The following is a 25849-nucleotide window of genomic DNA, read 5'->3' on the forward strand; positions in this document are numbered from 1 at the left end:
TTGGGCAAGGAAATCATTGAGCTTATTAATTTGTCGGTTAACATATTAATACTACTTGAAGTTTTCTTGCTCTTCTTTATAGGTAGCTTTAACTTTTTCTTGGAGCTCTTTTCCTGGAAGAGTAAAGCCTTAATAGTCTAAATTGAACCTCTTGTTCACATTGCAGAGTATTTCAGTATAGTAAAGCTAAGGATTGCAGTGCTGAATGCTCTTCTCTAATGGAAGGAGCTTTTGACTGCTTCGGCACTGCTAGAAATCTTGAAACTGCTGGTGCTGCCGTGGGCGTTTTGGAAATTTAAAGTAAATAAAATTGTTGATATGGGAGGCTGTATAATAAAATCATACAAGCATATAGTGATTGATTTAGCTACTTGTCTATTAAGTAATTTTATAAACATTCGGCAGAGAATTAACAGTTATGAAATGAGAAACTTATCTGGAGAGCCTGATAATTACTTTAGGAGTCTATCACTGCGTGCTTGGCAGCGCTCGAACAAGCTCACTGAAAACGAGGTATGATGTGATTGCATAACCAATAGCAATTGCAAGCATAGGTAAAATTTTAGCATGTAGGTAACAGTCCTAGTTTTTCAGTACTGCTGTAAGATGTAGTGCTGGAGCTCATTTCTGTCCTGACTTCCAGGGCTGCTTGGTCTCTTTAAGCCTTGCTCTCGCTCTTGTACAGAAGCGTTCTCTCTGAGCAGTGCTCTTCCTCCACTTAGAGGTGAGACATTGCCTGGGAGGGAGGGGCTGGGCAACTTGAGGCTCCTCTGTACTGTGCTTCTCAGCCTCGCAGAAGGCGTGGAGGAAGTGTTTGAAAGCTTCCTGGCTCTCCCTTTTATGGGAAGAGAGGGAGGCATCCATAAAGAAGAATTAATGCAGGAACTCTGGTGTGTCTCTTAGCACTTAAAATCAGTCTTCAGCTCCTGTGACACTTTAAGTAAATGGGGCAGATGCAACCTAAAATAAACATGTAAGTGTGGTAACTTAAAAACGCTTCTTGTTAATGTTGAAGTTCAGTAATGTACATTAGAAGCTTATTTACAGTAAACTTAGGTGTTTTTTATTTCACATATTTAAAACAAAGTGTCATATTTACCTTCAAGGTATGTTTTAGTTTAAGCAAGTTTTATCCCCCTCCCTAACTGAGAACCAGACTATAAACTATGTCTCTTAAAATTAGGTTTGAGTTTTGGCTTTATGGGATCAGATCAGCTCTGTCTGGACGTGGCAGTGGTCCTTATAAGTGGTTGAGAGAGAGGCTGTGGGATTGTTGTCATACCTTCGTGGATTACTTCCTGAACTGGTCCTGTTTCTAAGAACTGGGAAGTGTCCTGTAATAACTATGGGTGTCTGCCTTTTATCAGCTAGTATAAAGCGTGAGGTATGAGAGAAACGGCAGACAACAACTGTGGATACTGCTGTGCATTTGAATGTGTGAATTCGCCATAATGTTGCTTGAAATAAGGATTGTTGCTATAACTGCAACAAACAAAATTTACTTGAAGTGCCACCCCGGTAATGTTTCACCCAGAGGGACCTAACTCCTAGTCCCCCTTCAGACCCAAGGCATTACTCTTTCTAAGAACAGTTTGGGCACCTGCTTGTTTGATCTCCAGCTATGAAACACAAGAAGTACGCAGGTGTATCACTTTGTAGCAATGACTTGTTTCTGTTTAGTTCATTCAGGCATATGTCTTCCCTTTTTGGGGGAGAAATCTCAGAAATTATCTGAAGCGCGTCTGTCTGAGGAATTGCTCAACTCAGTATTATCTTTTGCTCCCTGAATTTTACAGCAGTCTTAGGATACTTCTCCTGTGATAAAAGATAAATATGCAAGTGTTTGTTTGGAGTTAGATTAATTATTATTCATTAAATTCTAGAACTGTGTTATGTGAAATAATAATGGATTATGGGCATGCGACTGGTTCATTTCCTAGTAATGATGCGGGGGATTTACCATAAACTATTAAACTTGGTAATTAGGAAGCTATGATGGTATGCTAATTAATGCCTCCTAAACTGGATGAATAACGTAGCGGTTGTAATCCGCTGCTGGAGCAGGGGATGTTGAAAGTGTCTCTTAAAGATCATCCCATTCAAAGAGAGGAAAGAGAATGGTGCTGCCAGCAAAGATCTCCTGGTGTAGCTCATAGGGCTGAGTTGTGATGCAGCTGTTGCTTGTGCTGTTGCAGAGGGCGGTGTAGGAAGAATGTAGGCTGTTTTCTTGATGGTAACTTTCAAAATAGGTGGCAAGAATTCCTGGTCAAACTGCAGGCTTCTGAGATGATAGAACTGCGGAGGATATATCACAAACTACTGATAAGAGTCAGTGAAACTTTTGTAAGGTAAGACCATGCTCCTCGCTTGTTAGCACTTGAGCAAGTTGAGTCTGGAGAAGACTGTGGCAAAATACGTATTCCTGGTTTAATTTTCAGAAGGAGTTTATGAATGTCTTCCGGAAAGGCCTGTAAACTAGGCTTACTTGGAATGATGCTGGTTGTTTACTCACACTGGGAGTGCTTAGTGTTCCTGTACAGATAAATAAATGTTCTGAGTAACATTTTGCTGTGTTTTGTGCTGGAACTTTTTCTTAATTGCTTATGGTTGCACTGAATAGAAAAAAAAAAAAAAGTAGTGTAGCAAGATGAGTTCAGTTGTACCAAGGTATTCAAGGCAGAAGTAAGAAGGCATGCAGGAGTACTTCTGGGTTCTGGAGTAAATTGGCTTGTAACGGCTGAAGTTGATTGTGTAAATGAATGTATTACACTTGGAAACCCTGATGTAATGTAGACATATTATTGGCTGTGAGCTGGATTACCCTGAAGAGTTGAGGTTTTTAGAGGTCTGGAGGGGTTCTGTTAAAATCAGTTTCCTTATTCAGCAGTTGAAAACTGACGAATCCTAGGAGCTGCTGAGGCACTGCTCAAGTCTGTGTTTTCAATGCGGTGTACAACAAGGTGCAGTACCTGCTGAAAGCTACAGTCACGCATGGCTTCGTGAGCTGTAAGTCTTGTAAGTTCTTATGTGAGGATTTGCCCTTTGGCTCAGGGAATGGGTGAGCCACAAGTGACTGGAGGCTGAGAACGTTCTGGAGAGATGTACCACTTGTATTGTGTCTCCAGTGACTTGAGCCAGGTGGGTCTGATCGCTCTGGCCCCTGATTTGTTATGATTCCTGCTAATTTTTTTTTTGTCTGAATCACTGTGAAATCTTCCATGGAATGTTGAGATGAGGTTAGGGTTTTTAGGCCTGCATCACTAATTGCCTTAAGCTTGTTTTAAGATTTCTAATTAAAAACATAACTTTTATGTAAAGCCTGAGAGCCTTTTTTTTTTTTTTAAAGCGCGACTGATGTTGGTAGTTCCATTTGCTTAACTGCTCACAGATGCAGTCCCACTGGCTTGCGCAGCACCTACTCAGCCTGAGTTCTTGCTGGTCACACTGCAGTTCTCTCCCAGAAGTGACAGATTGCTCTCCGCAGTCCTACACAAAGTGCAGATTAAAAACTATTATAAAATATGCAATAGGGCTATGACTTGTCCAATTTCTAGTGTGCTGTTATGGCTTGTTTTGTGGAGGCATACACATGCTCATAAAACGTACAGTAGCTCTAACAACCCAGCTGAGCATCTGTAGCTTCCACGCAATATTTGTAAGAGCTTTCTACCAAATGTTCTCTTGGTTTTGCTCCTTTGTTTGAAGCGAAGGATATCCCAACAACTCCAGTTGTGTTAGGTGTTGGTGTATGGGACTGACTTAGACTTCATTACAAGTTAAGACAATTTTTTTAAACAGTCTCACACTTGAAAGGGAGTGGTTCATAGGGCTGTTGAAAGGTGATTCTTACAAAATACTGTAACAACTTTCTCTTATTACACGTGTTCTTCCTGCTAGTAAATACAGTATCAGCTTTATTCTGCCAACAGCATAGAATACCAACAATTATGATCACACTGGTTATCGTATGGAATGCAAGTGAAAATATGTTGTTTTATGGCAACTTCAAGTGGAAAAACAGGTTAAGGGGGGTGGGGGGAAATACTGTTGTTTACGAAGAATCAAGATAGTGAAAGCTTAAAATATAACTGTGACATTAGTTCCCTGGTGACCAAATATTTCCACTCTGTCTGATGCTGGCCACTTGTTCTATTGCACACTGCCACCTGTGGCCTGACTCAGCCTCTGTGTTGCAGAGACCTCAGCTATGGGCAAGAATGACCAGCGTGGCCTGTCCAAGCTGAGGCAAGGAGGGCTGGGTGTAGGTCGTCTTCCTCTTCCTTTCAGTTCCCAAGGTAAACTGCTCTTACTAGCAGAAAGCAGAAGGGGTCCTGCATGGTCCAGAGGAGGGCCACAAAGATGATCAGAGGGCTGGAGCACCTCCCCTGTGAGGACAGGCTGGGAGAGCTGGGGCTCTTCAGCCTGGAAAAGAGAAGGCTTCAAGGAGACCTTATAGTGGCCTTCCAGTAACTGAAGGGGGCCTACAGGAAAGCTAGGGAGGGACTTCTTGTAAGAGCACATAGTGACAGGATGAGGAGAAATGATTTTAAACTGGAAGAGGGTAGATTTAGATATTAGGAAGAAATTCTTCATTGTGGGAGTGGTGAGACACTGGAACAGGTTGCCCAGTGAAGTTGTGGATGCCCCCTCCCTGGAAGCATTCAAGGCCAGGCTGGATGGGGCTTTGAGCAACCTGGTCTAGAGGGAGGTGTCCCTGCCTGTAGCAGGGGGTTGGAATTAGATGATCTTAAAGGTCCCTTCCAACTCAAACCATTCTATGATTCTATGCATAGCTTGCTAGTAGGGCTTGGAGGAGGCAGCAGAAGAACATGTTGATAGTACAGAAAGGTTGTCCTGGGACTAGGAGTGTAGGATGCTGTGAGATTGGGCAAGTAGTAATGAGCCTTTTTCTTGGCCCCTGTGAGCTGAAGCCTCTTCTGCACAACATCCCTTTCCCTGGTTTGACTTTTTTCATTCTCAAACATCAGTGAACTGAAGTCAGTGTGGAGAGGGTTGCTATGTGGAGAATCTTATGCAAAGTTCCTTAGACTGCCCATGAAATTGAGCAGTATTGTTACAGTCTTCCTTGCTATATCAATATTGCCAATTATACATGTTTTCATGATACAAGGAGCATTTGCAATACAACTAGTGAACTCTTTCAGAATTTAACTGGTTATTATTGAAAGAAGGTGGTGTCAGACCTTGCTATTAAACTGATGAATATTCTAGTAATTACTATTTGTTATCATAGGAACAGTGTATTCTAGTTTCTACCCCAAATTTAAGTAAGTTATTTAGTTGACTGAGTTCATCAACTGCAGTGAGAAGTATTAGTTTCCCTGTTAGAGGCGTAAGACGTTTTGTAGAAGTGCAATAAAATAGACCATAAAAAGGTCCAATTGTGAAGTCAGTGAAGAAGAGTACTGATGTTGTTATATTGATTGTACTTGGTTCTGGTCAGAAACGTCCATTAATAATTTGAACAGCCACTAAATACTTGTCAGCTCCCAGGAAAAGATGCTGCTGAAAATCTCAATCGCCGATGACTTTGGTTTTTTTTTATTAATTACCATTGGTCTTAACCACCACCATGGCTTGGACAGGCTTCCAACACTACTTACTTATAGCATTCTTTCCATAGGCTTTGATGTATGACATCTTTACCTAGATCTTGTCAAGAAATGGCAGAATCAAGTTTTGAATTGCAGTACTGTTATTAAATAAAATGTCAAATGCTCACCGTGAGCCTGCTCAGTGTGTTCTGTTTGGATTGAACTTCTACTTGTAGCTAAGAATCTTGCTGCTGTTCTTAACACTGCTGTTGGTTTGATGTGACAGTTCTCCTGATTCTTTGAATGCGATGCTCTGCATTATTTGGCCTTCGCTTGAAAATGGTTTATGAAATAATGTTGTATCACTTCAGTATGGTCATGGGCCCTTGGGACAGGGTGTGAAGAAGGGAAAGGAATCGGTTATGGCAACTGCAGCTTCTTGTTTAGACAGTTCTCAGAAGTGCTAATGCCTGAGGAACAGAATGAGAAGTTCTTCAGCTAAAAAACTGCTGATCTGTGTGTTAAACTTCATCTTCAGTATGTTCAGAATGTAGCTGTTCCCTCAATACAAGACCATGTTGACTAGAAGTAGCAAGTGCCTCATCTGGTGGGGTGTAGTGTGTTGCGAAGAGTTTGATTTACGCATATATACGTATGCAACTGAGTAGCAGTACATGAAGTCACTGTTTTATAAGCAGCCTTAGTGAGCCGTTCAGATCTGCGATTCTGTTAAAAATGAGCAATATAAGGGATTTTGGCTGCTGATGGAGTGGGGAGGTTTTGTCTTTAAAAAAGACGGCATAATACACAAATCACAATGGAATTCGTAAATGCTAATGCCTTGAATTAATGAAGTGAAGCGTTGTAATATAGTATTAGTGTTCTTTTGCCCTACATTGTTGTATCTTTGTTGCTATTTTTTATCTTTATATTTCCAGTTATTCCGTGGGTGCTGTGCAGTTCAGCCTCGAGGTAGCGGCACTTGGTATTTAGCAGGAAGCGCACAGTGATGTCTGGTCTGGCTGTATAGCAAATTCTGCAAGTGGGTTATGTCTGAGTTAGTGCTGACAAAGGGAATAAACCAGGATGAGATAGTTGCCAGAGGAGGTAGCATCCTTCAAGGAACATCTGGTAGCAGAAATTCTGGATAGCATTTTGACTTTGCCAGAATCTCCCTTTGAGGTTTCCATGCGTGTAAACATTTGTGATTTGGCTTTAGTTTTTAGCAGGAAATCATTGCCATGAGTGGGTGATGGGAGCCTCACATGAAGCATAGCAGATCAAGCTGCATTTTTTTTTTAAGCCAATGTATTAGCTTGAGCTTTTGATGCATCAAAAGACTTAATTCAGTGGGAGAGATCCTAGTGAACACACTTCAGCTATATTTGTCCTGGGAAGTACAGAACTTGAATGTGTGTGGAGACATCAGGTTTCTCATCTTTGAAATTCCCATCTGTAGTAGGAAATGAGATAAGACTGCAGTTTGATGCCATATGATACTGTGTCCTGTAAACAAGTTACAGGTGGAGTATGGTGTGCTCATTCACAGTTCTGAGAAGTGGAAGTCTAAAATCAGCTCATTCACAAAGCTTGGATACTTCAAAGCCTCAGGCTTGTCAATGTAACTAAATCTGCAAGCCTTTCAGTACATCTATATATGTTGATGAAAAGCTTTAAATAACTTGGATTGCTGAATAAGGTCTTTTTCTCTTATATTTTACGTATGTGTTTGTAAATAAGTTATATTTATCTGTGGGTTGTTGGCACTGAGTGGTGCAGCTGACACACTAGAAGGGAACTGCACCATCCAGAGGGACCTGGACAGGCTTGGAAAGTGGGCATGCAAGAATCTAGTGAGGTTTAACAAGGCTAAGTGCAAGGTGTTGCACCGGGGTTGAAGCAATCCCAGGTATGTGTACGGACGGGGAGGAGAACTTGAGAGCAGTCCTGTAGAGAAGGATTTGGGAGTCCTGATGGATGAAAAGCTGGAAGGCCGACAGTATCCTGGGCTGCATCAACGGGGTGGCTAGCAGGGGGAGAGGGGGCACTGTCCCCCACTACTCTGCCTTGTGAGACCTTATCTGGAGTACTGTGTCCAAACCTGGGACCCCTGACACAGGAGGGTTGTGGAGCTGTTGGAGTGGGTCCAGAGGAGGGCCCGCTCCAACAGGATGATCAGACTGCTGGAGCACCTCTCCTATGAAGAAAGGTTGAGGGAGTTGGGCTTGTTTAACATGAAGAAGAGAAGGCTCTGGGGAGACCTCGCTGCAGCCTTGCAGTTCTTGAAGGGAGCTTAGAAGCAGGAGGGGACTGACTTTACAGGGTCTCATAGTGATAGGGGAAGAGGTAATTTCTGTAAGCTAAAAGAGGGGAGATTTAGTTTAGTTCTTAAGAAAAATATTGTTACTCGGAGGGTGCTGAGATGCTGGAACAGGTTGACCAGAGACGTTGTGGATACCCCATCCCTGGAGACGCTCAAGGCCAGGCTGGTTGGGGCCCTGGGCAGCCTGAGCTGGTGGGTGGCAGTCCTACCTATGGCAGGGGGTTGGAGCTAGATGATCTTTAAGGTCTTCTCCAACGTAATCTATTCAGTGATTCTATAAGCCCACCATCTGGGAATGATGAGCTTCTGCTTCCCTGTTGGTGGAAAACATTGACTTCCATCCATCCATTAGCCTTTGGAAAACATGATTTTGTTTGTCTTCTAGAAATGTGAAATTTGACTCTGATTATCTAGCTTCAGTTCTTGTTCTAGGCCTGAGCCCCGTAGGAGGAAAAAAACCCAAACATCAGAACAAGGATAACAGATGTTTATTTCAAGCACTTAATCTGTTTTAAGTGCACCCTTGGCTCAAATAGCTCCTCGTTGGTATTTAAGCATTACTGTATATTTGACATTTTACTCAATATTGTAGGAGTTGTAGTATCATGGATGAATGTTCAGTGTTCTGTTTCGTTTTTAGGAATACCTGAATAAATTTTAAAAGCATACTTAAAGCATTGCTGGTATTTTCCTAAGAGTCTTTAAAAATGATACTAAGCATTTTATGTTGAGAAAGAAGGAAAAAAAAAAGTCCCATGAGGGGACTTCAAAGTTAGCTGTAGCTTGGCTTATTTCAAATAATGATGTGGGAACTAATTCTTAGCTTAAAAAAATCAGAGTGTTTTCGCTGTTGTTTAAAGGCTAATTGCCATAGTATAATCATTTGCCTCTGATGGGAGCTCCCTGGCCATCCTGCCAGAAGTCAGCCAGGCAGAAAAACCTGATCGGATGTCAAGTGAGCCCAGCATTGCCTTGAGGGGCAATTTAGGTGACCTCCAAAGGTTCCTGCCAATCAAAATTATTCTGTGATTTAGTTTCCGCTTAATTATGGTAAACTGCAAGTGTCTTGAATTTCAGACAAGTAAGTCCAAAAGCTGCTTGCAGTGAAGCTCCTTTCCCACAGACTGGGGAAGGACTTTTGTGTTGGCATCTCAGCTAATTACCTAAAAGTGAGCTTAGGTGTGGTTTTGTATTGCCTGGAACATGGGAAGCAAGATGATGGATTATGATTCCCAAGAAATTACTACACACTGCATTTACTTTACATAGAAGATTTTTTTTTCCCCTCTGTGCTGGAAGACTGATGGAATGGGAGGGATCTTTTACAGTTAAAGATCTGAAGTATGTAACTGATATTATGTAACTTCTCCTTGGAACAGCTGTCTAAATTGGAGCAGGACAATATGCCTTATAAACAGAATGGTGCTAAGTGGAGCCTGTTTTTTTTTTTCCAGCTTAAGAAATCATGAATATAATTTAGCTGACCTTAATTCACTTTCATGCTTACTGATATAAGCACGCATTTAACCGGCTTACACAGTGATCAGCTGCAGTGATCTAAATGACTAAAATCTGTTTAACTCATTATTGTGGGACAGCGTCCTTGCAAAGAAGGGGGACTGAAATCGTACTTCTTGTGTTTCCACAGTGGAGCAGCACGATCTGTCAGTTTACATAATCCTTAGGTTAAAAAGTACCCCACAAAAAATGTGAAGGTAGCCTTTAGTTGTGCTATTCCAACTACTGGTTAAATTTTCTAATCCCTAGCTAAGGTCTCTGTATGTGTTTCTTCTGAGGTGACAACAGGTCTGTCCTGCTGCGTGGTTCCTCTCTTCTTCCCAAAAGTCTACATCGATGACAACCAAAGGCTTCTTTCTGAGATCTTACTCAGAGAGGTCGCTAGGCTGGGGAAATAAGACGTTGAAAGGAGTGTTTGGATTCTTTGCGTGTGACTCTTCTCAAGAGTTCTGTGGAGTCAAGATCTGTAACTTGGCTCTCCGTTTTAAGGATTTCTTCATCAAAGTGCAAGTGCTCCTCTTTGCCTTTCCTGTTTCTGCTGAAAAGAAATAGCTAACTTGGTACCAGCAGTTCAGTTTTAGTGGAGACCGTGAGGCAGAGCACTGGCTGCATGTAAATGAAGACAGATATTGTTCTGAATCCTGGAAAAAGGTAGTGTGTTGTGGATAGTCATATTCAACGGGAACTTGTTTGTGACCTCATTACCTCACTGAACTTACTACTGCATTTGTATTAGTATGTTAAGATACTATTTAAGTGCTTTTTAGTGTGTAATTCACCTCTCTTCTTTTCTACAGAAATGCTATGAACAAAAGCAGTACAAAAATGGACTCAAGTTCTGCAAGATGATCCTTTCTAACCCCAAATTTGCTGAACATGGAGGTAATTGCTCAACTCAAAAGTTTTTTGTTTTTCTTTTCCTCTCATGCAGTTTAGTCATTCTGTTCTTTACTACTGGGAGAGAATGCAGCCTGTCACAGAGTATGATTCTGTCCTTACAACTGAATAATACTCTTGATTTTCAGTCATAACGCATTCACACCCAATTTCCACACTAGCTTATTGTCAGAAATATTCTGTGGCAGGAGGATCAAAAGGTTCAGTAGAAGCATGCTTGAGTGAAGCTTCCATTTAAGTTGTCTTTCCAGATTTCCAGGTTACAATATGAGTGCGTTTTGGTTTTTTCTTGCATCTCTATTTAACAGCAAGCCCCACCTTCTTTTGAACGCTACATGAAGGTATTTTGCCAAGGAGTTAAATCTTGCTTTTTTTGACAACTGGGTATTTCAAATTTTTTGTACTGCAGATCAAATTTCTACTTATGATGAACAGAGTTAAGTGTAATACTCTTGATGCCAAGGCTGGCCTCTTGTGATAAACACTGCAGGAAACTGGACAGGAAAATGTTGGTTCTATTTACATCTCTCAGAACTTAATCCTCAGTAAGATACTCAAGTCCTGCTGCATTACAGGATTTCTGTTGTGTGCTTCAAGGAATACTTTTGATGCAGGGATTTTTTGTTTGTCTGCTGTTGGAGCAATTTAACATAGAGCGTGCATGTACTGAGTCAGAATTATTTTGCTATTTGACCTCATCAAATCTTGGCAAAATGTTTGACTAGTCATTCTTTTGTCAGTGCTTGGTGTTTCTTGGTTGTCTTCGTTACTTTCCTAGAGATAAAAGAACAGTTTTTTAGTTGCCTCAAAATTATGGAGAGGCCTGCCTGGCTCTGAGACCTAATCACTTGTCTCTGCTAGCACTTGTGTTTTTATAACCTCTTAGTACATGTTTCTATGTCTTTTCTGCTCTTGCTGTCTTAAACTTTTTCAGAACAGCTAGCTGCCTTGGCAGTCCACATACTGCATGGGCTCTGAGCCATTAGCGGCTTTGAAGCTTGGGAGCAAAGCCTAAAATGAACAGCTGAAGCAGAACTAAGCCAATGAAATGATCTGATGGGAAGCTGCACTGTTGTTGCACTTAGCCTCAGAGAAGAGGGATTATGAAAAAATGTAGTGAGGTGACAAACAGATGCATTGCTGTGCCTGGACAGGTATCTCCCTGTGTGGGCAGGTAGCAGTAGCTTGTCCTCATTCACGCAGTGGAGATGTGCTTTTTCAGCCTTCCTTATATTACTGAAAGGTATCGTTCTGTCTTCAGTTTTTAACTTAAAGTATGGATATAGGATGATCTATTTAAAAAAAAAAAGCTCACTTTGAATCATTGTTCACTTTGCTCTTTAAAAGTACACCTAGAGACAGGTCTACCAATTATAGTTAAAGCAGGTGTTGCAGCTAACCTTGATCAGGGGCCCTTTCCTCTAACGTGGGAAGAGTTTGCAGTTTGAGGTAAAATGAAATACTAGGATGAAAATGAGACTAACAGTCTTCTGGCAGTGGGCAAAAATAAGTGGGCACTTATTTAGTAAGGAAGACAACAAAAAGCCACCCACGAATCTGGAACAGCTTTCAGGCACAGCACATGGTTACATGCAGCTTGTTTTTCAGTGTTACTTGAAAAATGGAGGAAGAAGAGCGATAGTCACATCAACATATCTGGAATCTTTTGCTTCTCAGAATACTAATTAAAATCCTACTTTGAGAGACTTTTATCCCCAAAGTACTGCAGCAGGGAAATATGGTCCTCTTAATTAATGATCTTGAAGCAGTCTGCAGTAAAGAAACTGACTATGACAAAGATTTTTGTTTCTTATGGTGTGACAAAACCTAATTAATTTTGTGTTCTGCCTACCTGGAACCTTAATATATAATGAAAAACACTTTAAAACTGCTTTAGCTAATTGCTAACTCGCTTAATTAAATGTATTTTTTGTTAATAAAGTTTGTGTTGTCTGTGTTCATCACATCTGTATGATGCTCTGCAAAAGACTTTTAAGCTCAGTTTCAAGAGAGGAAATGCCTCCATATAACAATCTTCAGCTGTGCTAGGCAGCTATCCTGATCTAAATTTATCATTTAATGGGGAACTTCACTGTGTAACAACTTCAAAGGATATCTGTATTGTGAAACTGGCATATGGGGAATCAAGAGCATAAGTATATGATATTTCTTACAGAGACGCTGGCTATGAAAGGATTGACTTTGAACTGTTTAGGGAAGAAAGAAGAAGCATATGAATTTGTTCGTAAAGGACTCCGTAATGATGTAAAGAGTCACGTCTGTATCCTTTGTAATACAAAACCTGATCTCTTTTGCTTTCTTCTTGTTTCTGTGTGTATGATCTTGTTGCTGCATCAGGCTTACTTTTGAAGTACATAATGTGGTCTGCGTATAAAAGGAAGTTGGAAATGAGGTGTGTGTGATGAGTATTAATTTGTAATCAAATACTTCAAATATGATTTCACTTCCATTTATACGATCTCACAGAATCTGTAAGAAAAACGGAATGCCTTTTACACTTAAGTCTCTTACAAAAAGACCGATGCTTGCTTTCTGCAGAAAATACTGCATGTAAAATACAGCCCATTTCTGGAGTTTACATTTTTCTTAGCACCTCTAGACAAAATTTCTTATACTCTATGAAAATTTGTATTTCAGTATTTGAAAATATAAATTCTGAATAGTGATTTAGGTCTACTGCCTTGATGACCGCCATTCTCTTCTAAGCTTGTCTTCCAAAAATGTATAACTTTGAAACATGCCAAATACCCAAGTGCTTTGGGAGTTGCTGTCTTTTGTTTGTCATGCCCCTGGCAGGAGGCTACTTCAGATTTGCTATATATATTTGCATACATATCAAGTTTACACAGGGGCAAGTTTCCCATTGTCTTTTTTTAACCATAAAAAAAAAAATCTTAAGTATCACTCTTGAAGGAAATGCTGTCTGGTTATCACCGTGCAGTTGCTGTTTACTCCCATATTAAACTCTCAGGAAATGTGAGATTATGGCCAAAACAAATAAAAAGCAGAGAAACACCTCTAAGCACAGAGAAGTCATCAGTTTCTAGAGATAGAACAAGCCATAGAACAAGCAAATACCACTTATACCTTCCTGGTCTGAAAGGTTGAACACCTAAGAAATACCAAGGCAACTTTCTTCTGTGGAAGAATTCTCACAGCTTAAATAGGGGAGCAAAAGAGTCTGGATGAGTTACGGAAGTGTTTTTTGTTTTTCCAATAAAAATTCCAGTGTGGGATTTATCAACAACCTTAATTCTTATCTGCAAGATTGTCTTTAAACCATCTAGAACACTTGTCTTCAAGTGCTGGAGGAGTCCCTGGAAGAAGGGGCTTTATTTCAGGTGTATGTTGGGGTTGGGGCCAAAGGGATGCTTCCTGGAAAAGTACAAAAACCAAGCAACTCGAAAAAGGAATTTTTGTGAATTTTTCACTGTTTTACTGGCTTTAAAACTTTTCTTACCGTAAGATGACCACAAGACTTTTTTTTGTATTCCAAATTCAAATAGTGTAGACCTATCTGAATCCTCTTAGGCACGCATTCCCTTTTTTCCTTTTTTCTTTTTTTTTTTTTTTAAAGCAGTATCCGTAGAATTAGCACTGACAAAAAGTAGCACCTCTTGCACTCAGCTGTATTGTTGCAGCTCTACAGGGTCCCTTCATGTCTCGAGCAAACTGTCTGCGGAATTACTTTTCTAGTGAGCAGAAGCTTACCGATAACGAATTAATTTCCGACAGACATGGGAAGTTTGACACAGTATTTTGGTTGTCATCTTTTGATATTCTTAAGAAATGGCAAATGTCTTTTAGTACCACGCTTCAAGAGCAGCTGCCAATCACAATATCACTGCCCAAATATCTGTTTCCTCTGAGGGTGAGGCTCCAGTGTGTGGGAAGAGTCAAGAGAAGAGAATACATATTCTGTCCCATGAGAAACTCAGATTGAGGCTTTGCTTTCTAATAATAAAGATTCGTTCTGCGTAATTTCCAAGGGCTTGTGACCAGCTCTGGTGTTCTGATGAAAGCTCGATAACATATTGGCCCTCAGTACCACCTAAGAAGAGCTTGGGAAGTTCTCTGAAATAATATTTACATTCCCTCTGAAATGAAGCATCAATGTCTTAATGCCTGTCAGTTTGGTTAGACAGAGAAGCTGGGACTAGCCACTAAAATCATGTCCTTCTGGTAGCTGGTTTCAAGGAGCGCGGTACATCTATGTTTTGTTTTCTTGCAGTTATGTTTGAAAGCATTCTTGATGTATTTTGTCATCTGTGCTTTTTAAAAAGTGTATGGCAGATGATGATTTAAGTATAACTGGTCACCTTAATATTCCATAAACAAATCAGAACACTTCAAGTAAGTTTTACTTCCTCTGCAGTGTCACATAGTTTCTCACCTTGAGGTTTGAAGGAAAATAAAGTGTAAAACTGTTCAGAAACGTGGAAACATTCTTCTCAAACTCCAGATGAGCTCTGACCCATTTTGAATGTGATTTGAACCATGGTTTGGTTGGAGCTATATGCTTGCTTTGCTATTTAGTGTTTCAGTAAGTGATGCACTGTAGTTACAGTGCACTGTAGTTACAGTGCACTATAGGAACACGTGCAAGACTGGCCCAAGCTGGCTACTATAATATATTAGTAGTGTTGTGTTTTATTGGCTTGTATCAGCTGTTGTATTTTCTTATGCTTGATTTCTGCTATTGTGCAGACCTATTTCCAAAGGGATTTTTGCCTTTCTTTACTTGATTGCTCGGTAAGGAGCGTGGTTAATGAAGATTTAAAACAGATTACCACTTGGATCTGGGAATAGTAGCGATACCCAATAAATTACTTGAAGCCTTATCTTTGTTAAATTACAAATTCTTTTGCACTGAATGGTCTTGCTCTGGGTAAGAATCTATATTATCAATAGTTTATTCTTGAGGCTGATGTGTGTTGGTGCTGCATTTAACTCTGATCCATGTCCTCAATACTTGAACTCAAATAGACAAGGTAGGATTTATAGGAAGTAGCTGTGGCATTAGGCCAGCTAATCTAACTGTATCCAAAACTGTTTATGCGCTCATCTCTTCCCTTGAGTCTGATGGCAGCAACAGCAGCTCTGCTAGCAGCCTCAAAGATGAGCATTAAGTTCTTGTTTTATTCATCAGACTGAAATGGCTGGTGTTCCAGTAGAGACAGAAACCAGGGTCTCTTGCTTGTGTATTACCTGCTTCCTTCAGACTGTTAATTATTACAACACTTCTGATTGCGGACGTGTCCTTTGTGATTCATAATTACAAACTTGCTTTCTGTCTTGATGTCTAGAACTTAAGGACTTCAGTCTTTCTAAGGAGGAACTTACCTTTGTACTACTTTGATTCTTTGTTCAAGTTAATGCCTTGAATTTTCTTGCTGTGCTTTTCCAACTTAGTTGTTTCAGAACAATTGCATCTTTAGAGGGAACAGTTGCTTCTGTTTCAGCTCAGTACAGTGAGAAATCTTAAATGTTTTTTTTTTTTCCCTCTGTTAGCTGTGTGAACTATTTTTGTCATTTTAACTGGAAAATGGATTAAGGATGCCTATACCTCTTCACAACTGGATTTAGCTGGTTCAGAGGCACATTGGAGAGCCTCGTGAGAGAACTTAGAAGCCACTTTTGATTTGAATATGTTCAGAATTACTGCTGTAATTCTCAATCAAGCAATACCTTTGTTGATGTAACTCTAGGAAACTGTTGTAAAAACACAGTATAATGTGTTGCTATGATGCCACTTGGTTTCATGTTTTGAACTCAAAATCTTTCCAATCTTTCAGTTGTATTTTTTTTTTCCTAAGAAAAAATAGTTTAAAAGGATGCTTGGGGAGAGAAGTCTACTGAAATGTGAAATGACGCACTGATGGAAGTCTGAGATTCTGAGAATCTGGTAAATACTTCAGTGCCCAGAAATGTTAAGATTTCCTCTTATGAATTAATGAAGTGTAGTTCTGTATTTGTCCCTTACTGTAAAATCTGTAGACTAACTGAGGTTGCAGATTGGCAGGTATGGAATAGTAAACCTTGTACACCAATTGTATTTGTAGAATGAGATAATTCTTGGGGTAAAAAGTTCTATTTTGCTTACAGCAGTATGCTTTTAAACAATACATTTCTAGGGTGTCTGTAAGACTGAATCATTCGGTTTGTATAGCGAAGTTTGGTGGGGAGAAATGTTATGAATGTGATTTAATAGAAGATTTTATGATGTGTATTACATACTTGGAAGCATTTAATGTTTAAACTGACGATAAAGTCTGATTGCAATAATCAAACTTAATTTATGAGGGTACTAATCTTCAAGGAAGCTGCAGGGTTATTTGTTCTGTAGCACAAATGCACTGTGGGTACTTTGTGTAAATTGTGGACGTGTCTTCCTTAACGTGTATTAGGTTGGCACGTCTATGGTCTTTTGCAGCGATCTGATAAGAAATACGATGAAGCCATCAAGTGCTACCGGAATGCACTCAAGTTAGATAAAGATAATCTGCAGATCTTGAGAGATCTCTCTCTGTTGCAGATTCAAATGAGGGATTTAGAAGGATATAGGGTAAGTATTCTATTTAAACTTCTATTTATTCCTGTTTGTATTCTCTGGTTATGTTCCATTATTAATTCTTTTATTGGTAGTAATTCTGTTACTACTTGTTCTTGATATTTCAAAGTAGAAAGTGTTTTAAGCTCTTCTTTATGCAAGTGTGAAAATGAATTGCAGTAGAGTTCTGTATAATATTGAGAGCACACCCCCAAAGTACGGTTACTCTTTAAAACTTGACTAATGAATCACCTTTTAAAAGTCAAGTTGTCCACGATTTTTTACTGAAATGAAAAGGATAAGACTTAAAGCTTAATATGTCACTGTACTGTGTTATTGGAAGGTGCTGCAAGCAACGTTTTGGTTGCACGTACTGAGGGTGCTTTTTGTGAGAATTACATTCTCACTCCACTGAACTTTTTAAAATGGTGTAAGAAAAACAAGCAAGGAAATAAAATACCTCTGATAAGTTTGAGGAATTTTGTTTCTTTAATTATTATCACTCGTAGGTTTTTATTGGGTCTTATTGGATTAGGGATCCCTATCCTGCAGGAAGGGCTTTTGTGAAAAATAAATCGCAGAATCACACAGAAATAATTCTGGGTTCCTCTGAAAGTCTATAGCAATTTCTGCTACTTACATACATAAATATATATATATATACACACATATATAAAGGAGAGCAGGAAGAAAAGGATTATTAAATATTTTGGATAATGGTGTGACTTACGGAATTACGGAACCGCTTTTATTCTGTTTTGAGAGCATTATTAAATAGTGATTGCTTTTCCCTTGCCCCTCCAGAAAAACACACTCTATTTTATTGAGTATATGGGAATCTTGCTCTGTGCTCATTAGTTTCTTGATTTTATCATGAATAACGGCTTTAAATTTCTGTAACAACTGAGTCAGTGGTTTCAAAGTGGCTGAATGGATTTGGCTGCCAAAGTGTTACTTTTCTTCCACCCGCTTTGATACCAAGGTAGAGGACTGAACTGTGGGCTTTGGCATTAGGTGGTCTCCTTCACTGAGCATGTTAAATTCACAAATACAGTAAAAGTAGAGAACTGACTTAAGGCTGGGGCACGGCTCCTTAAGAGAGGTCAGAGAAGCGCTGCTACAATATAAGTATCAGGACGTTGTGCCTGGGCGTGAGGAGAGCAGGACAGCTTTTCCAGTGGCAGCAAGCTTGTGTTTCTTAATGAACCCACCTCTGAGATTTCAGTGTTCTGTCTTTGGAAACAAGAAGGCTGGCCCTAAGAAATGCTTCTGAAAATGACACTTCTTATGTACCAAGAAATAGATTTTTTTTGTTGTTGTTGTGCCATGACTACTATGCTTAAAACGTAAATTTATACGATAGATTATGGTAGTAATGTAGTAATTTAACATCTCTCTTTTTTTTAATGTCTTTCTTTTTACTCAAGGAGACAAGATACCAGTTACTTCAGCTGCGCCCCACACAACGAGCTTCCTGGATTGGATATGCAATTGCATACCACTTACTTAAAGATTATGATATGGCCTTAAAACTACTTGAAGAGTTTAGAAAAACCCAGCAGGTAAGACTTGCTCTTCTAGTAAAAGAACGCTTTAGGGATAAGAGACAGAATCTGAAGAACTGGGAGTTGGAATTAGATGATCTTTAAGGTCTCTTCTAACCCAAGCCGTTCTATGAATTAGTTCTTCATAATTAGGGAGACCTAATTATGGTCCATTTAAGAATTAGGAAGACATTTCTATTGTTTCTGGAGCCTTTTGCTTTGAACATTTGGAGATCTCCAAGAGCTAGCAGCTGATGCAAATTATACAGGATCACTTGTTCCCCAGCAATAAGTTGTCAGGGTTGAGAAAGTAAGGGTAGACTGATGTGAAATAACATGGTAACTTAACGTCTGTGAGACTTGTAGTCAAAGAAAACTGGTGATGATCTTGTCTCATTACAGCAGGTAAATCCTGTTTAATGTTGGATTTTCTCTCTTCTACCATAACCTGGGTATCATTGCACCTCTACAAAGATCATGAAAATAAACTTCTGTTGTTCTGTATACATCTGTATGTTATTCATAGAATCATAGAATTGCTCAGGTTGGAAAAGACCTTCAAGATCATCAAGGCCAACCACAGCCTAACCATACTACCTTAACTCTAACAACCCACCTCTAAATCATGTCCTTGAGCACCACATCCAAACGGTTTTTAAACACGTTCAGGGATGGTGACTCAACCACCTCCCTGGGGAGCCTGTTCCAGTGCTTAACAACCCTTTCTGTAAAGAAGTTTTTCCTGATATCCAACCTAAACCTCCCCTGGTACAGCTTGAGGCCATTTCCCCTTGTCCTGTCACCTGTCACCAGTGAGAAGAGACCAGCCCCGCTCTCACTGCAATCACCTTTCAGGTATTTGAAGAGAGCAATGAGGTCTCCCCTCAGCCTCCTCTTCCCCAGACTAAACAGCCCCAGTTCCCTTAGTTGCTCCTCATAGGGCATATTCTCCAATATTCTCCATATTCTACTCTCTTTGATCTTGTAGCCATTTCTCCTTGTTCTGTCACCACAGACCCTACTAAAGAGTCTGTCCCCTTCTTTTGTGTAGCTCCCCTTCTTGTGTGGCACAGAGGATATGGTGTTACTGAAACTTGTTTGAATAAATCAAATGATACAGTGCTAAAATTCCGGAGTATAACACTTTTTTTTAAAAGGAGAGACAATTTATTTCTGTTATTGGTGGCTTGGAATTATAAAGTCTAAATTAACGGAACAGTGGATGTATTGATTAATCTATAACGTAGAAATTAAAACCATGTTCTTAGAGGTCTTCATGCACAGGTACTAAAATATTACCCGATCTATATTTTGATCTTGTTTTGTTTTAACGAAGATGTCACATCCTCTCTGAGATTAATGCAGTTGAGATCCTATCATGCTGCCAGAAGTAGAATAACTTGGAAAAGAAAATCAGCAGTTGCTAGGAGAGGGACCAGTGTTTGTGTGTTGATCATGTATCATGGTCAAGTAGAAGGCTTCGTAAGCCAGGGATACATAGCTTGATATTACTAAAGAGCTGTCACTCCAGTGTTGAATAAAAGCTGAAAAATAATCTATTTAAATAAAAAATGGTTCATTTTTTTGGGTGTGTGACAGCCAAGAAGTTACGGCTCGCTAATGAATCAGCAGAGCCCTATCTGAGCTCAATGTTGAAATGAACGTTATAATTAAAAATAATATATAATAGATATAAAAACTGCAAATGACAAACGGTAAGAAGTTGAGGCTTTCTAAGAGCATTTAACACTTGTATTGACTCACTGGAGAGAGTGGAAGTGATGCTGCTAACACTGTTGCCTTTTCTAAAAGATTGTGTGTAAATATGCTTGTCTGAGGGCAGTCGTGATGATACTCTTCAGTCTAGTAACCAAGCCAGATTTGAATACCATCTGCCATAGATAAAAATGTTAAATCAGTCTTATCTGTGGAATTTATCAGAATCATTTTTAAAAAAAATAAGTCCTGAGATGTCTAGTTCTTATGCCACTTTGTAGTAAGACTGGAAATATTTGGGAAATGTCAGTAAACAAGACAAGGCTTCATACCTGAATAATGCAAGCAACATGTACTGGTTTTACTGTTGCTTAGCATAGTATGTGTCACAGACACAACAGAAAAGATGTTTAAGCATTAGAGGACAGAAATATACCATAAATGCTGGACAGCATGTGTTTATAGAAAATCGGTTATGTCAAGCATTTCTTCTTTTCTGAGATCGGTAGATACGATTACGTGGTGTATTCTGCTTTCTCCTCCAAAACATAAAAAGATAGGTGACCACATTAGTTTCTGTAGTAGAGAAAGTTTTGTGCCTTGTGCTTCTGTGCTTTGCTGTAGGAGCTTTCTGAGAAGCGCAGCTGCTGGAAGAGAGAATAGTTTCAGTTCCCTACAATCCTGAGAGCCTGAGCAAAATCACAGCTCAATTTTGCTGCCCGTTGGCTCTTCTACTGTAGTTCCCAAGTGTGCTGTTGGTGCAATCTCTGGATATTTAGGTCGTATGCTTAAAATGATTTAACTCAGTACACTTGTGAATCTGAGGAAGTGCATTTATTGTTTGCTTTGCTTGCTAAATCCCCTTGCTCTGCGCTTTGTATTTACTTGAATTTAATAGATGCGTTTTTGTGACTGACTTGGAGTATTGTGTATCACTTCAATGAAATTGGTGGTGGTTTTCAGCGTTTGAAAGGAGAGCTGAAAAAGCAAAGAGTTTCTAAGTCACTAGTGAATGGGAGTCATGAGCAAACTGAGTGTTATGGCGATTTGTGTTTGGCTTGATACTGTTTACCATTTCTGTTAATGAATAAAAAAGTAAATGTGAAATACTGCTGTCACAATAATTGGTAAATAATAGCAACGTAGGGTGATTGCAGTCATTTACTTGGATTATTCAGGCAGCTTTGTCCATGGAAATGTGAATTAATACAGCCAAAATCAAGCACTAAAACTAAGAAAATGGTGAAGGAACAGACATTTTACTGATTGTGGATGAGTAGTGAGTATGTTAAGATGCAGTACTGCAAAATAACAGAGCTAATTAACTGCAAGCTGTTGCCAAAACCAGCAATCTGACATCCAGTGTGCTCCTACTGCTTCCTTGTGCAGCACTGTTCAGGAAGCGAAAAGACAGAAATATAATTGCTTTTCTGAAGGACTCATTGGCTGAACTGGAGAACTGTGAGGTGAGAGGGGAAAAGGAAGGGGAATAATAGAGGGAAGTGGACTGCCTCTGTTGAGCCAGGCTGTGGTTTCATTGGCTTCGCTTATTGTAACATTGTCCCTCAGTGCACACTTGTGGGTGAAAAGCAGGACAGAGGAAAGACTCTCGTTTCTGAGAAGAGACAGGGATTTTCTCTATCGAGAAACTGGGATCACTGGGAGATCAAGACTTTCTGATGATACTCTTCTTGAAAATACTAGAAAATTAAAAGCTGTATGGAAAGATTAGAGCACTAGAGAAATGCTGTTTAGTGAAAGGTCGAGGCTCCATTTGCTTCCTGCAAGCAGGAAAAAAAAAGGTGATTCTGGTACAGATAGATACTGATTTTTGGGAAGAATGATAACCGAGAAGGTTACTTAGAAAGGGGAAACATGAGGACAAGCGGCGGCTGGAGTCTGAACAGCAAATTCAAATGATAAATCACTTTTTATCACCAGCAGTTTTATTCTAATTGTTAAGTTAACAATAAGAATGGTGAATTTTCTGTCTTTTAGTCTTTCAAGATCTAGATAACGCTGCTTGCCATCTGGAAGCTGTAAATTAGCCAGATGCATGGTATTTCAGCCAAAAACAGGTTATGAGGTTGAGTGCAGAAATCACTACAGGAAATACAAGAGCCTGTGCTGTACAAATTAAATAAATGATTTAAGAGTCACTTTGGAATCTGAACTTCGGGAACCAAGGTGTAAAACAGTTACGCAATTTGTTTTACGGTTGCATGTCCCATTTTTCCTTTCTTCTTTTCCAGAGCAAAATTTATATTCTTAATTTTTATTTTATTGCTAATTTCTGCGTCAGGCCCACAATTACAGATATGGACAGAAAACCTCTGGAGTTCTGGGGGTCTGCTCTTAGGTATGTTTTGGCTGCATCTTGTCACATTCTTTCAGTGACAGCTGTGGTAGGGCATCTGCAGTTGTAAAATGGATTATTTTTTTTTGTCGTCAAAGGGAGGAACTTTCTTCTGAAACAGCAGAATTGAGTTCAAGAGAAAGTTAGACATCTCGTATACAACAAGGCTTAGAACTTTTCTGGGTGGAGAGAGGAATAAAGATATGTTGTGCAGCAATAACAGTGGAGTGTGTATGAGGAGGAACTTTTTATAGAATCAGTTATTCTTTAAGACAGTCTAATTATTCAGATTAAGCACTGGGGTCTTAAGCAGTTTGTCTTTTGATGAATTGCATGTTTAAGCAATCACTGACCTGATAAGATTTTAAAATTTTCTCTAAAAAGAAAGCTTTCTGAAAGTATATTTGAGATCACTCTGAGAGACAGAAAGCACAGTAAATTTCCAGTGGATTTGCCCTATATAAAAGAATGAAGGAGGTTATTGATTCTTTGGCATTTCACAATTTCTTTTCTATTAGTCCTGCCAAGCTAGGACAGTGAAAGGAAATTTAATTGATATCTGCTTCTCATCTTTGATATCATAGAATCATTGAAAGGTTGGAAGGGACCTTTCAGATCATCTAGTTCCAACGCCTTGCTATAGGCAGGGACATCCCCTCTAGGCCAGGTTGCTCACAGCCCCATCCAGCCTGGCCTTGAATGCTTCCAGGGAGAGGGCATCCACGACCTCTCTGGGCAACCTGTTCCCGAGTCTCACCACCCTCACAGTAAAGAATTTCTTCCTAATATCTAGTCTAAATCTGCCCTATTTTTTTTTAAGGTTGTTGGGGTCGTCTCTTTTTGTTTTAAAGGCCATTTTAAGATGATTGGTAATGTGCCGGGAAGCTGTGCTACTTGAGAAACTTAAACATAATTGTACTGAATTGGAAGGGGCAGTATTTCTATAAAGGAAGTGGAGGAAAAAGAATGGATGCTCTGCAGTGTCAGTTCTGTGGTACTGCAGTAATGATAACAAGGAAAGAACACTTGAATGCTTGTTGTGTGTGGCAGGTTTGGGAAGCAGATAATGCTTTCCAGGTAACAATGTTTTTGTTGGTGACTACTGATGTTTAATAGGGATAAAAAATGAGCGAAGGTAGAAGCAGAAATGGAGATGTGATGGAGGAAATATAAGAAAAGAATAGGATTCTTGCTAGCTGCTGGCTCTAGTTGGGTACAAGGCGTAATCTTCTTTGTTCCATTAGCCATCTTTTGCTATGTGTCAACAGTTAAAGAATAAAAATAAAAAATTGAATGCTGCTACTTTCGGTCCCAAACCTGATGTTCACTGTCAGATATATGCTTCGTCACGACATTGTATTTACTTGTGCTGTCCTTCAGAACATTCCTTTCAAAAAGGAAATCTTCCTCCATAAAAACATACCATACTGTAAAAGCTTCTTCTGAACTGCCTCTTCAAGGAGTATGTAAGCAGCAATGTTAAATCTCAAAGTTGGACTGTACTTAGAAGAGCTGGAAGGAGTAGTTGAGGACAATGTTCTTTTAATAAGAATGTTAATTTCAACCAGTTGAATGTCTTATTTTAATTGTTGTTGCTTAGTGAATTCCTTGTTTTTTCAATGAAGATGGTGGAAAAGTTTTACTCAGGGTACAGCAATGCTAAACCATTGGTGACCAATGTGACTTACAAGTCTTGTTTGCTCAGGAATAAACAGAGTATACAGTGTCATGGGAAAGAAAATCAGTAACAATTTTTCAAGCTGAGCTGCTGCTTATCTGTTTTTATTACAGTGGAAAAAAAATAACAAAGCCCCCTATATATAGACTGTGACTGTCTTTTCTCCCTCAATTTCATAACAATGAACTGTTGTAAAGGTCTGCTGGGCCTTGTCCGTTGCTCCTACATTTGCTCTCTGAAATCCTTGCAGTTTACTTCTGTGTGTATTAGCGAAGAGCTAATGAAATTATTATGACTCTAGGAAGACTTTTCTCTGTCTGAATATATTTTAGGGAGAAGGAAATACTTTTAAATATGTCATCCTTTCTCAATGGCTGATGTATTAGTGGGAAGTGGATGGCACTCTAGTTTTACTATATGTATGCAGACCTCAGCAGAATTACCTGTTGCTTGAAAACACTGCATTGCTTGTGCACTGTACTTTCAATGGCATTCAAGTGTAGGACAGAGTGTGTTTGGTTAGAAAAAAATAGTGCAGATATCTTATGTGGAAAAATGCTAGTTTTCCAAGCCATGGCCGATGTTTGAGTGGTTCCTTGTTTCCCTGGAAAGAATTCATTCCAGAATTTGTGTTGTATTGAAATGTGGCATTGTGAAATCCCAGCAACTTGCTGCAGAGCTTCGGTCAAAATTATTGTGGAGTACACGAGTCCTTCAGAAGGAATGAAATGACTGAGGTCTTTGCAAACTGAATTCAGTTGTCTGGGGGAAAGCAAGGATTCTGCTTTTAGTTACCTGGCCACAGGGGTAGAGAAAAGTGAAGTGCAGAGGTTTCTGAAACTGTTCTTCAACAGTGGTTATCCTGAGTGAGTTCAGTTTGTTTGTGAATACTGGGAGTTTTACATTTTTGAATGCTTGGGTGGGTGGGTATGTAGTTTTGATATATTGTGTTGCCTGAATCTTGTGTTCTGTAATATTGTGTATAGTTGAGATACAAGTAGATAGCGTGTGGTAACTAATCTATTGCTTTTTTCCCCTAGATTCCTCCAAATAAAATAGATTATGAATACAGTGAACTGATTTTATATCAAAATCAAGTGATGAGAGAGGCAGATCTGTTTCAGGAGTCTCTAGAACATATAGAGACATACGAAAAGCAAATATGTGATAAACTAATAGTAGAAGAAATCAAAGGTAAGTTGTTCTTCTCTCAGCCAGTTTTGTTCTAAACTTTTGCTACCAGCTTTCAGATATGGTAATGTGTTAAAAGAATAAATGTGAAATCCTGAAATAATTTTGAACAACTAGTATTGGGAAACAGTTCACAAAGGATTTACAACTTTGTGCTTGGTAGTTTGTCCTATAGTGGATACAGGTAGCTTAATTTGGGTTGACAGAGGAACAAAGGAGATCTCAAAGGTGGTGGTATTAGTGTTTGGATAAGTGGCTTTCCTTAATCAAAGCTATTATAATCTAGTTTTACTCTAATGAAGGATATTGTTTGTAGTACAAACACTGATTTTTTTTTTTTTTTTAGGACTGAAATAACAAATTGTTTCCTTCGTGTGCTTTCCAGTGCATTTATTTGTATTGCCTGCCTTCAGTGAATACTGAAGTTGACTTCTTTAATTAAAAGCAACCTACGGTTGCTCTCTGGGTTTGAAGTACTGGATTCTGAATATGCACAATTG

General features: G+C 39.3%; 1 protein-coding gene across 5 annotated transcripts in view; it reads left to right on the forward strand.

Moving 5' to 3' along the window:
* Positions 1 to 25849, forward strand: part of NAA16 (N(alpha)-acetyltransferase 16, NatA auxiliary subunit) — a 65750-nt gene that overhangs the window by 2616 nt on the left and 37285 nt on the right. For 3 of the 5 annotated variants that reach the window (XM_021374798.1, XM_021374762.1, XM_021374769.1), the window contains exons 2-6: positions 10194 to 10278; positions 12470 to 12574; positions 16722 to 16879; positions 18292 to 18426; positions 25199 to 25352. In XM_021374798.1, the coding sequence (XP_021230473.1) occupies positions 10194 to 10278; positions 12470 to 12574; positions 16722 to 16879; positions 18292 to 18426; positions 25199 to 25352 (637 nt within the window). Of the gene's footprint in view, positions 1 to 10193; positions 10279 to 12469; positions 12575 to 13581; positions 16220 to 16721; positions 16880 to 18291; positions 18427 to 25198; positions 25353 to 25849 lie in introns of those variants that run through there. The other 2 variants (XM_021374778.1, XM_021374787.1) reach the window with 2 other exon arrangements.

The sequence above is a fragment of the Numida meleagris genome, chromosome 1 (assembly GCF_002078875.1).
Source record: "Numida meleagris isolate 19003 breed g44 Domestic line chromosome 1, NumMel1.0, whole genome shotgun sequence".
Taxonomy (NCBI): domain Eukaryota; kingdom Metazoa; phylum Chordata; class Aves; order Galliformes; family Numididae; genus Numida; species Numida meleagris.